The following is a 13,437-nucleotide window of genomic DNA, read 5'->3' as shown; positions in this document are numbered from 1 at the left end:
CTTTCCACGAAACAGACAGTTTTAAGTGCAAAAGGTGCGAAAGTGCAGAATCACTCCAGCATCCCCTTAAGGGGATGCTGGAGTGATTCTGCACTTTCGCACCTTTTGCTTAAAAGGTTACTTAAAACTGTCTGTTTCGTGGAAAGATTTGTGTAATACACAAATTAAATGGCACGTGTACAGATGATCGAAAGCAGCTTGCTATTCCGGCTAAATTAAAGAACAATATGACATCACTGAAACTAAGGCTGGATTCAGACTGAACGCAATGAGCGATGAGCGACGAGCGATTATCCAATGGGCGTACAGTCTTTATAGGAAAACTATACGCTTTCCCATATAACCTGTACGCTCATTGCATAAACGCTTGTCGCTCATCGTTTATCGCGTCCAGTCTGAATCCAGCCTCAGTTTGTAAGTCTAATAAAAAATAATAGTGAGTAACACATACATACAGTACATGTAGTATGTGTGTTGCTCACTATTATTTTTTACTAGACTAAGGCCCGGTTTCACCAACGCGAGTTAATCTAATCGGTCCGTTAACTTAACAGGGTGCCAACATAAAACTTCTTTATTAACCTATTTTCTTGGTTAATAAAGAAGTTTTATGTTGGCACCCTGTTAAGTTAACCGACCGATTAGATTAACTCGCGTTGGTGAAACCGGGCCTTACAAACTTAGTTTCAATGATGCCATATTGTTCCTTCATTTGGCCGGAATAGCAAGCTGCTTTCGATCTGTACACGTAAGCCATTTAATTTGTATATTACACAAATGTTTCCGCGAACTGACAGTTTTTAGGTTAGAAAAGTGCAAAAGTGCAGAATCACTCCAGCATCCCCTTAACGCTACAATTAAAAAAAGTCCCCAAAGTAACTAGTTTGACGCTCAAAGTGAGCGTCAAGCGTCAGCATGAAAATGCACCTATACGTAGTGTGACACGGGCTTTAGGACCGGTTCAACCATAGGTTTGTTTTCTGTTCCTGCACTGGTGAACTGGTGCAGTAAGCTAGAATGAGAAAAATATACTTGTCGTACTCTAATTTATTGCACTAGTTCACCAGTGCAGGAACAGAAAACAAACCTCATGTCTCCGATTCATTTAATCGGCCTTTAGTTTAAAGCTTTGTTTAAAGGTCGACAGCAGCACATTGGCGAGCCCTCGCGGAATGGATTCGTTTTTATCGTAGTGCGGCCAAGATGGACCATTTTTCCCCAAAAAAATCACTGTTTAACGACAAGAAGACGATGCTACTACAAAATTACAAATATCACAGTTAAAGTACGATCTTCACTTCATTTGGCCGTAATACAAAAAATACGAATCTGTATTTCCATTCAATTATCCCGCAATCTTCGGCGCGCACCTTGTTGATGATGAGTTTCCACCACCTCCTTCCGCCAACCATCTCGCATCTTTTGTCACGATCCCCCTTCCCGCTGCTTCCCGCGCCGCGAATATTCAGAGAGAAAGGACGAGAGGGTGGGGGAGAGAGCTTATATAAGCGGACGTTGGCTCATTGCGATCCGCGGCCGCATTGCGTGAGACGACGAGTCGACGTCCGCCCCGCCGTCATCAGTCACGCAGGTTATGTCGCGCTGAGTCCGACGGCGCGCATATCGAAATCGCGTTGAAAATTCGCACGTGGAACCGCGCGTGAATCAATCTCGGCCCGCGACTCCGCGTGCGAGAGATCGAACCGGGATCGAACGTAGGATCGCGCGACGCTCCGTCCTCCATTAGGGAAATCGCGTGCACACCCTCGGGAGTCTTTTTCTCGCGTGCTGCGCAACGGGTGCCGCTAGGAAACAACGCCGGGTGTACGAGGATCCGCGTCTTCCTTTTCGGCGGACGTGATCGCGGGGAGGAGGGAAAGAAAGAAAGAGATAGAAAAAAAGAGCCGCGTCCAGATCGACGCGCGAAGAAAAAGGCGACGCGACAGAACAGACTGCGAGATGTCGGCGTCTCCCATCGCCAGACAGGCGACCCAGAGCCAGAGCATACCATCCAAGAGGGTCGTAATTCACGATCCCAACCAGCTACCGGCCGACTACTCGTCCACGCCCGGAGGCACGCTTTACTCCACGACGCCGGGAGGTCAGTGTATCCGCCTTTTGCGCTTCCCCTGTCTCGATGCTCCCCCTCAACCTCTCTCGCGCGCGCGCGTCTCCGAAACGCCCACAGCATCGCGGAGCTGTCGCCTGCTCCGTCGCGGAGAATGCAAGTTTACGAGTATCGTTCAGCGGCAAGTCGCGCCGCGATCTACGCCGATGAAATGATACGACGAGCGAGACAAACGAATCTCTTTCGTCGAGTCACGCGCACCCGGCGCGCGGTCAACGTTTGCAAAAGTTAGGCAGAGAACGATCCGTAAACGCTCGAGCCCATGGTATAAAAGTACAAGTGAAACATTGCGCGGGTAACCAAGTTTTGGAGCAAATTGCCCATTAGTTCTCGCCGCGTTTCAATCGCAGTGATTTGCAGTTACGAAGGTTTGGGGCAAATTTTTGTTCGGTCACGAGTGCGCACCCACGAGAATGTCACACCTGGTATTCTTGCGTCATGCTCGAGACTGTCTTTTGTCAGTCGTAGACTTGAGGCGAGGCAGAGAAAAACTTAAGTCGTATAAAAGACTTTCACGACTTCTATCGCAATCAAATGTGAGGAGATAATAGACTGCCATCCCATACAGCACGCATGTCTAAAAGACATCTTTAAGACGTCTTTTAGATATGTATGTCTGCTGTATGGGATTGGTCACTTTCTTAAATCTCACATCTTAAAGATCTCAAGAAGACCGATAACACACTAAATTTACAGACACCGAAAACTTAAATGTAATATGCATGTATGACTGTGTAATCAAAACTGTTTAGTTCGCAATATCAGTATTGTTCTTAAGACATGGCTAACAAATTAGCCCAGCTACCACAGCGCTCACACGTATACATATATTTTATAACTCGACTTTGTCTTATTTGACGACGATGACTGACCCAAGTGCGTTACTTAACTTTTAACTAAATCCTTTTTACTTATTAACCTATATTATTTAATAACTGCGTTGTTGTTGTTGATTTGCAGTATCACTCGAAAAGGACCCAAAAGAATAGAGTCGAAACGTTGTTTAATATACTGATTAAATAATTAGCCAGTTGACTACGAGTTTCCCGTCTCAACATAAAGATCTCATTATAGACGCCGTATTAAGCGCTTACGGGTTGCTCTCCACCATCAGCCAGAAAGACCTGCGTCCACGGTGCTAGAACTTGGTCCAAGTTCTTTAGACTCTTAAGCCCTTAAGAAAAAGAGGAGGGAGAACCGAATCTCGCGATTCTGCCCGACCGAGTCCGTCTGCGACCGCGACAAAAAAGTGCGCACGTGCAAGACGTCGTCAAGGCCATTGGTATTTACGCGCAGCGCAACATGCGATTGTATATCTCTCTCTTTCTCTCTCGCTTTCGTCCGCGCGCACGCAGACGCGTGCACGACTCGATAACACCGACGGTGTTACGTAATTTCGCGCGTTTCGGCGCGAGTTTGTTTGACCGCCCGTCTGCGTAGAAAATATCAGAGACACTTCTGCGTCGCACGCGAAATTTTATATCCCTCCCGAAGTGGCCGATCGTTTATCGGTCTGCGATAGCGTGCGACCTTGACGTTAATTCGCAACCGATATGCGGAGCGACGCCCGACGGATCGTTAGTCAAAAATCTGTCGTAACTTTCAAGCGTCCCCTGCCTCTTGCAATCTATTGAATTCCACTCGTTTTCAACGCGTGTCGATAAACTTACAATTGTATTAACATATTAATTAACTCACTTTAAAAAAAAACTCCAACTGCATATGTAAACAGATAACAGCGCGTCAAGTATGTAAATCCAGGCAACGTGACGTTTACGTTTTTTTTAACGTTTCCTTAGGAACGTATTCCGTAAGAAAACTTTCGCTCCGTAACTGTATAGCCTGATGCACACTGCGCTGTTTGCGTCTAAAAATATTCAACGCCTCAAGAATTTATCGACAACACACGATTGTACAATTTATCAACTTCCATAAAGTTTTCAAACATTTATTGACGACAAGATGTTTCTAGACTCAAAGGGCACGTTGTAGATCAGGCATCAAGCCCTTTCTTTCTCTTGTTCTACGTCACTACATAGCGCGTGGAGACACAGTGCTCCAGAGCACTTTTACCGAATAGATCGTTTAATCTTTATAACTACCGCTCGCAGTAAAAGCCTTCGTTCCTACTTCCCCGAAAGGAATGACGCAAAAGCTGAGCAATATCGAAAAGTGGAAGATTCTATTTCCCTCAAGAGGAGAGAATTATTTGTAAAATCGACGAAGGTAAAACGAACGCGACTCAAATGACCCACCGTTGTCCGCTGCCACGTCTCAAAGGGTTAAACTTATTAAGGCCGGAGTCGAGACCGCCGGGCTCGGCATTGAACGCGAGATATTGAATGCGGGTACTACTTACTGCGTTTTTAGCGAATGATAGAAGGATAACTTATCGCCTTTATGTTTACACTTCGCGCCGTGCGCGCGTCACTGCAACCGGCTAGGAAGAGCGAAGAGCAGGCGAGAAGGCAAGTCGTGAAGCAAATATGTAAAGCTACTACGCAAAAGAAAAAAAAGGGGACTAAAGTTATACCGGGTGCCCCGTCGCTTCTCCTTCGACCCGCTTGCGGATTCCTTCGTCAATTTCGAGGCTCTCTTTCTCCCTCGTAGTTTTGAGTGACGAATAACGTCTTTTTTAGTCACTAACCGCACGGAGAGAATTTTCCTTTAAAATTTACCCTGAAATTCATGTAATCGTGGGACAACGTGGCAAGAACTTCATGGTTTTCTGAGATTTTACTATAGTAAAATGCATGGTAAGATAAAAAAACTCGTAGTTCTTCAAAATACCATGTTGTCCCACGATCAACATGATTTTCAGGAGAAATTTGATGAGAAAATTCTCTCCGTGCGCCATTAAGAGACAATTACAATTTACTTATCAAATAATATTTTAAATAACAAAAGTCCTGCTCTTCAGGCTTAAGTTCAGGCATCTGACGTTGAAAATTAAAAGAAAGATTATGCAAAAGGTCGCATCGCATCTTGCAGCAGGGCTCGAACGATTTATCATTTCGATTTGAAAAATTGTCGGAGAAATCGGATAAGACACTTTAACGTTCGAAGATGATGTTTTGTTGTCAGATATTTCTTTTTATCGATAACTAATCTCTATTATCTTGTTTGCTGTTGTCGAAGAATCCGCGGTTATTAAACGATACAGCAATATTGTTCTTTTTTAAAATACGTATTACGAAAACTGTAATCTGAACCATCTGCTTCTATTTTAACATTTTGTAATGATAAATCGTCCCCCTCGAGACCTCGATCTACAAGCATCGCGTAAATGAAGACATCCTATAAATTACGAGAAGTTACAGATGTGACCAACATACTGCTTGAAAGTATCGATAAACAATCGTCTTTCCGCGATCCCGGATTTCTACATTTTCCAAAAAATATCCCCCCAGTCTTCGACTCGAGTTGAAAATATCCGAACACGAAATGAATAAAAAAAATCTGGCCGAGATGTAGATAATTCACGAGCGACGTGTGTGGCGATTCAGTTGGCTGCTTCTCTCTTCCCTTTTTTTTCCCTCCCCCTCGACATGATCGCGAGTTTCGCTCGCGAAAACGGGATCGTTGGCGAAGCCGCCGGGTACAAACCAGGTGAACCAGGTCGCGTGCACTCAACACGCTTTTGTTCCGCGCCCCACGTTTCCTGGGGCGTTAAACAGCCAAGGTCGAATTAATGCGTGCGCGCGCGATACGTGCCGGTGCGTAATCGGTGACGCGTAATGTTTATCGCTCGCGCCGCCACGCGCCAGCGCGGCGCGCAGAAAGTCACGGTGATCTGAAAAACAAGAGTAGACAGCGGCGAAAACGGCTGGACCTTCGAGATAACTTTAGCCGCGCGACTTTGCTAAGCGAGCCTCGTGAATCTCGCTAACATCTCATCACGTAAACAACGGTAAACGACGGTCAACAGGCAGCCGTTTATCACAGATGGACATGCGCTTCTGTGGAAACGCTACGAGACTGCGATGAATTTCCCCTCTCTGTTGTTACTCCGATTGGCAAATCGATTCCTGTCGAACTGAAAAGAAAGACGCTACTCAATCGTAGGAAGTTGTGGGACTGTCAGGTCCGGTTTCACCAAGCGTCGCTTAATCTTAGTTTAATTCATTGTCTTTCTCTGCAACAGTTGGAAAGAGACAAAGAACGAAGTAAGCTAAGCTTATAAAGTTGAACTACTGTAGCGAACCGAACTTTAAGGTCCGAAGGACCTTAAAATCCGGCTTCACTAACGTCGCTTAACCTGGGCCGATATTCATAGTCACATCTTATATTTAAGACTCTCTTAAGTTCATCCTAGGACGATCTGAAGTATAAGATATGGCTATGAATAACCGTCCTTAATTTAATTCATTGTTCGTCTTTAAGGGAATAGTGTGAAAGAGACGAAGGATGAATTAAACAAAGGTCAAAGCGACGCCGTTGAAGTCAGACCTGATTCACGCGGCTTCTGATCCAGTTGGATTGTACTTACAATTCTTTTCTACGTATCTTTCTTTTTCTTTCCTTTTTTTTCTACGTGGCGCGTGTCGTTGAAAGAGAGAATTTTGCGAAATAAATTCTATTCCAAGCTTCTTCTTAGAGTACAAATTTATTTCGTCTCTTACTACAAAAAGAAAGAAAGAGAGAGACGAAACAGAGTTCATAAAATACAACGAGAGACCTACGGACTGAAACGTACAATGCTTTGCAATTTCTAACGCGTCTCGGTTGACTCTCCGCACGTATCTCCGTACTTTCTGCGATTATGTATTTGCTTTGGCATCCTCGCCGACCCTTGCACTCCTTTCAAGTTAGGTAGGTGACAGTGTACAGAAATACACTCATATAAATAGGCGGTGTGCGCCGCTTTTCGTATAACTGTCTGACCATTGTGTCGTTTCTGCGTGTCATCGTTGCCCCGAAGCCGTGGGGATTTTTCTTGAAAATCGGTTCACTGTCCCACGCACTATTGTAGTCAGTCTTATTTACATTTTTCTCAGGACCGAGAGGAAAAAAGCTACAATCGATATCTGTTTAGGGATCTTTTCTGCCGCCGAATCCTAATTTTCCAACTAAAAGTTACGATTATCGAAGCTGCGATAAAGCCAGCTTAACTTTGTCCAGCGGTCATTGAAGTATCGTGGTCTTATCAGACGATTCTTAATCAGAAATAACTGCGACTTCAGATGTAACTTGTATATAACGGTATCAATTGCGCTGCAACAAAGACGTAGTTTTTTTTATCGCATATATATATGCCTCATCGTTTTATCGATTCATTTAATATTCGATCGTAAAAAAAACCCGGAAATTAAGTATTTGATTGACACGTTAAACGCTTTACAAAAAAACAGATTAACGTTCAAGAATTTATAATGCAAGTTTAACACATACCGGAGCAAAACTTCATTCCAATCGTGGATTCCATAAATTATATTTTGCAATTCTTCGCAGGTACTCGCATCGTATACGAACGCGCGTTCCTGATGAATCTGCGGAACTCTCCGATATCGCGAACGCCGCCGCGAAATACGCTGACCATACCGTCAGAGTTGCTGAAGGGCAGCACACCGGCCATCACGAGGGATCCCGCCAAAAATATTAATAAAGGTCCGCTTCATATTTGCTAGTCGATTCTTATAATCAGGTGGACTCCTGGCCTTTCTCATGGAAAAATACAGAGTGGATAAATAGTTAATCGTTAAACACTCTACATTAATTAATAAGATCATTCTTAAATGTCGCCAGCAGTAGAGACCCTGTAATCAAAAGCTGGTCATAAGAGAGTTCGTCGAATTCCTGCGAGTGAGAGAGAAACATAGGCTGTCTCACTTATCTACGATCGTAGAATCGTAGGAATTTGACGAACTCTCTTACGGCCAGTCTCTGGTTACAGGGTCTCTAGCCAGCAGTAATTAACACTAATATTGATATATATATAATATTGATTGGAGAACACTTTTCTCACGTTTGCATAACGTTACAGATTCTCTGGTGATCGAGGAATCCGCGGAGCAGTTCGAGATGGACATGTGAGGCAGATACAACGTGTACGTCGTTCAGGACGATTGAAATGTGTTCGTAGCCATGCCCGAGAGTATTGCCGATCTTTTTTGCGGCAATCGCACGGGGTACATGGCTGACACGCCCTTAATTCTGTGCCTTTTTTACCAGTGGTCTTACTAAGAATCATGAATCATGAAGGATTTCTGTCCTCAAAAGGCCATATCTTATTCATATGTATTGTATACAAATCATTTAATTCTCGACGCTAGTTCTTGGCCAATGTAATACGTATATTTGCATATAAAGAACAGCCGTGGATGTGAAGGTGCTTATGTCTACGCGACATAAGCGATCTCTTACATGTCTTCCTCTTTTTTCTAGACGGCCAAATGCGACGCTTTTCGTAACGTGTTTCGTAAGGAACTTGTATCTGTGAATAAATGATACATACGTTTTATACATACATAAATTTTACTCTTGTTATTCCGTACATTGTACAAAGACGTTTCACTCGTATGAAATATGCGAGGATTATATCGAACAGTGAGAAGTATCGTAAAACTATATTTTTGAGCAAAAGTATCTTGTGATAGTTCGAGATCAATCAAGCTGTATGTATAAACTGCGTAATAAAAACTTTGTACAATACAATGAAAATTCATATGTATTTTTGTCCAAAGTTTAATTTTTACCTTAAAATTATGTAAGAAACTCTATCAAGAGCTTTGTGCTTTAGCTCTAAACTGTTGCAACGTTTAAAAAAAGAATAGTTGCGCAAATCTCCTGCAAATAATCTCCTTGTAACTTTGTAGTTACAATACTGTTCAAATATCTCCGAAAGCTATTAAGAAAACGAGTCAGTGTGGCAACGAGGATAAACGTCGTTTGCGAATAAAACAATTTATAACGATTTAACATGATTTTTAAACTATGCAATACGCAGGGTTGGAAAGTACGTTATTTGTAACGAAGTTACAGTTACTTTTTTTTGGTAATTCTAACTTCGTTACTTTCTCTCCATCCGTAACTGTAACTTAACTCAGTTACATTTTTTCAATTACCAGTATCTAATTTAACAGCTACTTTATATATACTTTGAACCTTCACAGATCGCATCAGGCCTTGCATTTACGCATAAACGCCTTTACCGGCGCTTTACAGGTGAAATGCAGATTTGATATTTTTCTTTTCATTGCAAGAAAGTAATCGCAAAGTAACGATTCGTTACTTTTTAAGTGACTGTAACTGTAACGCGTCGCTTTTCAGAATTGGCAACTTGCAACTGTAACTAGTTACATTTTTAGCGAAGAAACTGTAACCGTAACCGGATATTTTTATAACGGTAGCTTTCCCAACCCTGGCAATACGTCATGTACGCTCTTGCAGCGAATTCAATCAGTTGTGCTAAAGACTGTTATATATTAAGACAGTAAATACTAAGATTCTTTGGCAATAGAGATACTAGATATTTCAACGAAGCGCTTACATTATTTTGCGTAATAAAAATATTACATAAATTCATATATAACAATCTTTACAAGCAGTAGACATTATTAAAATAGTATTAAAACATCAAGTACACGTTTAATTATAAACTTTATCACAGGACACGTACGTGTCGCTCAACTTCTCCCGACACTCATGCGGAGTTCTCTATCTCGGATATCCTCTCCAAGATGATTGTCGCAACGTTGACCTTGTTTCCTTTCGCGTCGTAATCATCGTAGTAAATCAACTCGCACAAATCTCTGGTTTCCGGCTGGCTCTGCAAAGTGTCGTGCAGCTTCCTGTAGAACATCTCGATGACCTTGTGCTTGTACCGCTTGTACACCTCGGACTCTAAATGATTGTGCTTCTGTACCTCGTAGTACGTGAGCAAAGGCGACGCGCCCTCCGCCACCACGTAGACCGGGTCCTCGCTCGAGTTCCTCCCACCGGGGTATATCTTGTAGACGTGGTTGCGGTACGTTCTGCCGATGTTGCCGGCCCGGTTGCGCTTCTCCTCCTCCAGCTCGCGCACGTTCTCCATCCACTGAAAGGACGCCTCCTTCAAGTCCGGCGGGATGTATCCGGACGACGGGATCAGGATAAACAGCTTGTGCACCGGGAACCTTATGTTATGGGTGTCCTCGAAGTTCTCGATCTTCTCGACGATACCCTTCTTGGAGGTGTCGTCGGAGGTCGGCAGCATCAGCCGCAGGTAGCCGTAGTAAAAGCTGTACGCCATACCTGTGCCGCAGTCCAGGCCCTTCAAGTCACCGAGGTCAGCCAGCGAGCCCACCTCCCACTCGGCCAGGTTGCACGTCCTCAGCAGGCAGTAGGAGAATATCAGGAGCGGCACGCAGACGTAGGGGCCGAAGTCCCAGGCGTAGCTGAGCGGGCACCTGCGCAGGGTGGCGGTGAGTCCGAGGAAGAGGAGCGCGCCGACGGCGACGATCGTCGCCGACGCGGTGTTGAGGGCGAAGTGATACCGCGCCACCGACCAGAAGCTCTCGCCGGGCTCGGTGGCGTACGTGACGATCGTCTGGCAGAGGCGCAGCGCCAGGTCGCAGATCAGGAAGACGACGAGGAAGACGGACGCGACGAGGATGGTCGCGACCACCGACGCCATCGCCCGGTCCTTCGTCGCCCTGTACACGGCGAAGGCGTAGACGACGGCGAGGACAACGCCGTACGCCAGGTAGATCCTCATCTTACGCTCGGCCGACGAATACACCTCGCTCTCCATCCTCGCCGGGCCGCGGTCGTCCACCGAGTCGCGTCAGGTTCTCACGGTCGCCGGGTGCCGGGTGCCGGGCCGCTGCGGGACGAATCCGCGATAAACTTCCGAGAATCGTCGTCCACCGCCGCCGTGGCCGAGCGCCACACCCGTCTGACCCGCCTTCCTGTCCCGCGCGAATTCTACGTATCGAAATGCAGACCGCAGAGAGCGAGAACGGTTTAAAGGCTGGTCCAGACGCGAGCTTCGCGTAATCGCGCGCCAACGCGCCGCGACCGGAACGACCAATCGCGCGTCAAAGTCACGCGCCGTTCGCGCGCCGTCGAACGCGCGCCATTGGTCGACTTGGTTTTTTCTTTATCTTTTTTTTCTTCATATGCATATGCATCGCGCAGCTTAACGATCGCCGGCCAACCGGACGACGTTTCTTTTTCTTTAACTTACTCGCGTAATTAGCGAGCGTTATGGAAACGGCTAATTGTCGTTATGTGACGTTGTATCACGTTATTGTAAATATTCGCAGCCCGCGACGCGCGGACACGTTCTTTTCTTCAATCGCAAGATAAAAATGCGCATATCTATGTACATACTTATGAATTACGTGGCTATCTAGTTATACTCCTCTCGATTCTGTGAACTACGTCGCTATCTTCGTTCTTGCCTCGTAGTGCATTTTGAGAGATAAAATGTACATTCCGCGAAATACGAATATCAATTTGAAACGATCGAGCGTAGATCGCGAGTGGAATACGTTCTCTTCTTTAACCAGGGGATAATATATCCGTATCTCTCGCTTATCGCCGCATTTGTGAGTCGCGCTATCATCTACTCTCGATTCTACGAATTGCATCGCCATTTCCGTTTCTGCCTCTTCCCTAGTAGCACATTATATATTGGCGCGATAATGAGAAATAATGTAAGATAATAGTATTCCCAATGTTGGTCCAATATTGTGAGATGGACGCCTTCTCTTATTTAGCCAATATGTCCAGACCAATATTCTTATTGCACTGTTCAATATTTGCCAGTGCACTTCCGATATAAATATAATATTATACGGGGTGTTTTCATTTTAAATGATCCACGTAAATATCTCCAAAGTTGTTTGGTTCGAAGGGGGACACAAGGTGGTACCGTTGACTTGACCTTGGATAGTCATTTGAAGGTCACCTTCAATTTTTTAAATGGAACCCCCTATTGTTTATTATACTATCTTATTCTGCTAATTAATACGAACAGCTTTTGTCTGAAACATTGTTCGATTTGCCTAATACTTTTTGAGATATTCAAGAGAAAAGTGATAACTTTTTCAACGTTCAGCTTATGGTATCTCGACAACTGTTTGTCGGAGGGAAAAGTAGTACAGGACTTTTTTACTCGATTTAGTCTCAGGAATATGCTGTTGCAATGGTGTTTCAATTATTGAAGACTTTTGTGTATTGTAACACATAAAATCTACGTACGCAAAAATTTACGTACATCGAGTATAGATTACAGGTGGAATACATTCTCTTCTTTAATCAGAAGATAATATTCGTATCCCTCGCATATCGCTGTATTTATGAATTACGTTATCGTCTCCTTTCGATTCTATCTGTTACGTTGCTATCTTTGTTCTGTCTCTCGGTGCGTGTTGGAGATAAAGGTGCGTCCGGAGAGCTCATTATCAGCGCTATTTAGCGTCAAAAGTTGTCATTCTACCCTTGTTGCTCATTACGTGTCAAAGATAGACAACATTTTCAGCGTTAATAGCCCGCTCCGGGAAGGTACTTAAAATGTATATCGCGCGAAATATGAATATCGATTCGAAACGATTGAATGCAAATTGCAAATGGAATACATTCGCTTCCTCAACCGGAAGATAATACCTGCGCGGTGAGAATTTTCTCTGAAAATTTACCCCGAACATCGTGCAATCGTGGGACAACGTGGCATTTTGAACTTTCCGAGATGCCACGTTGTCTCACGATGCATAATTTTCAGGATAAATTTTAAGAGAAAGTTCCCTCCGCGCGTATTTCTCGCACGTCGATACATTTATAAATTACGTTGACGTCTTCGTTTCTCCCGTTCTTAGCTCATTTTAAGTAAAATGTGTACACATTTCGCGAAACGCGAAGATCGATTTAAAAAAACGAGAGCGAAGGCAGATTCCAAGCGAGAGACGTGGCTCGACCCGATCGACTTTTGAATAGAATTAGATATCCATTTCTCGCGTCACCGAGCGCGCGCGGGGGACACAATCGTGTCCTTTTTTTACCCACGTGATCTGCCGGGCAAGACGCGATCCTTGACGCGCGTCAAGGAAGCATTAAATATTTGTACCGAGCGGAGCGAGCGGAGTGTATCAAAGGTCAGTCCTTTTAAAGCCCGTATCAGACTACGGATTGAGATTGGGATTAGATTGAAATTTGACCAATCAGAGTAAAAGTTACTGAACTTAAAATTAGTAAACTTTACTGTGATTGGTTAAATTTTAATCTAATCCCAATCCCAATCCGTAGTCTGATACGGGCTTTACGCTCTTCCCGGTTCCGATGTCAAAAGAGAGGCGCCGCGCGATCTCTCGACACGGTGACCCGTTTGG

At 44.4% G+C, this 13,437-nt stretch overlaps 3 protein-coding genes across 4 annotated transcripts in view; 1 reads left to right on the top strand and 2 right to left on the bottom strand.

Moving 5' to 3' along the window:
• The window catches only part of LOC105564818 (cyclin-related protein FAM58A), an 8,276-nt gene extending 2,724 nt beyond the window's left edge, over window positions 1-5,552 (bottom strand). The window contains exon 1 of the mRNA XM_012017522.1: window positions 4,488-5,552. The gene's annotated coding sequence lies outside the window, so the exon portion shown is untranslated. The remainder of the gene's footprint in view (window positions 1-4,487) is intronic.
• LOC105564819 (eukaryotic translation initiation factor 4E-binding protein 2) lies at window positions 1,511-8,788 on the top strand. The gene is made up of 3 exons (XM_012017523.1): window positions 1,511-2,101; window positions 7,580-7,735; window positions 8,112-8,788. Exons 1-3 carry the CDS (start codon window positions 1,960-1,962, stop codon window positions 8,159-8,161), a joined length of 348 nt encoding a protein of 115 aa, XP_011872913.1. The 5' UTR covers window positions 1,511-1,959; the 3' UTR covers window positions 8,162-8,788.
• A 636-nt stretch (window positions 8,789-9,424) lies between these two features.
• LOC105564817 (stimulator of interferon genes protein) lies at window positions 9,425-11,061 on the bottom strand. Of its 2 annotated transcripts, XM_012017519.1 has the most exons (2): window positions 9,993-11,061; window positions 9,425-9,896 (listed from the first exon to the last, which is right to left on the bottom strand). In XM_012017519.1, the coding sequence occupies exons 1-2, from the start codon at window positions 10,857-10,859 to the stop codon at window positions 9,771-9,773; spliced, it is 993 nt and encodes a 330-aa protein (XP_011872909.1). In that variant the 5' UTR covers window positions 10,860-11,061; the 3' UTR covers window positions 9,425-9,770. The 2 variants fall into 2 exon arrangements, with proteins under 2 accessions (XP_011872909.1, XP_011872908.1); XM_012017518.1 differs by having other exon boundaries at window positions 9,425-11,051.
• Window positions 11,062-13,437: the final 2,376 nt, after the last annotated feature.

This window comes from Vollenhovia emeryi, unplaced genomic scaffold, assembly GCF_000949405.1.
Source record: "Vollenhovia emeryi isolate VEMERY1.0 unplaced genomic scaffold, V.emery_V1.0 DF939159.1, whole genome shotgun sequence".
Classification (NCBI taxonomy): Eukaryota; Metazoa; Arthropoda; class Insecta; order Hymenoptera; family Formicidae; genus Vollenhovia; species Vollenhovia emeryi.
The sequence above is the reverse complement of the archived record's forward strand: the minus strand, read 5'-3'. Positions and strand labels throughout refer to the sequence as shown.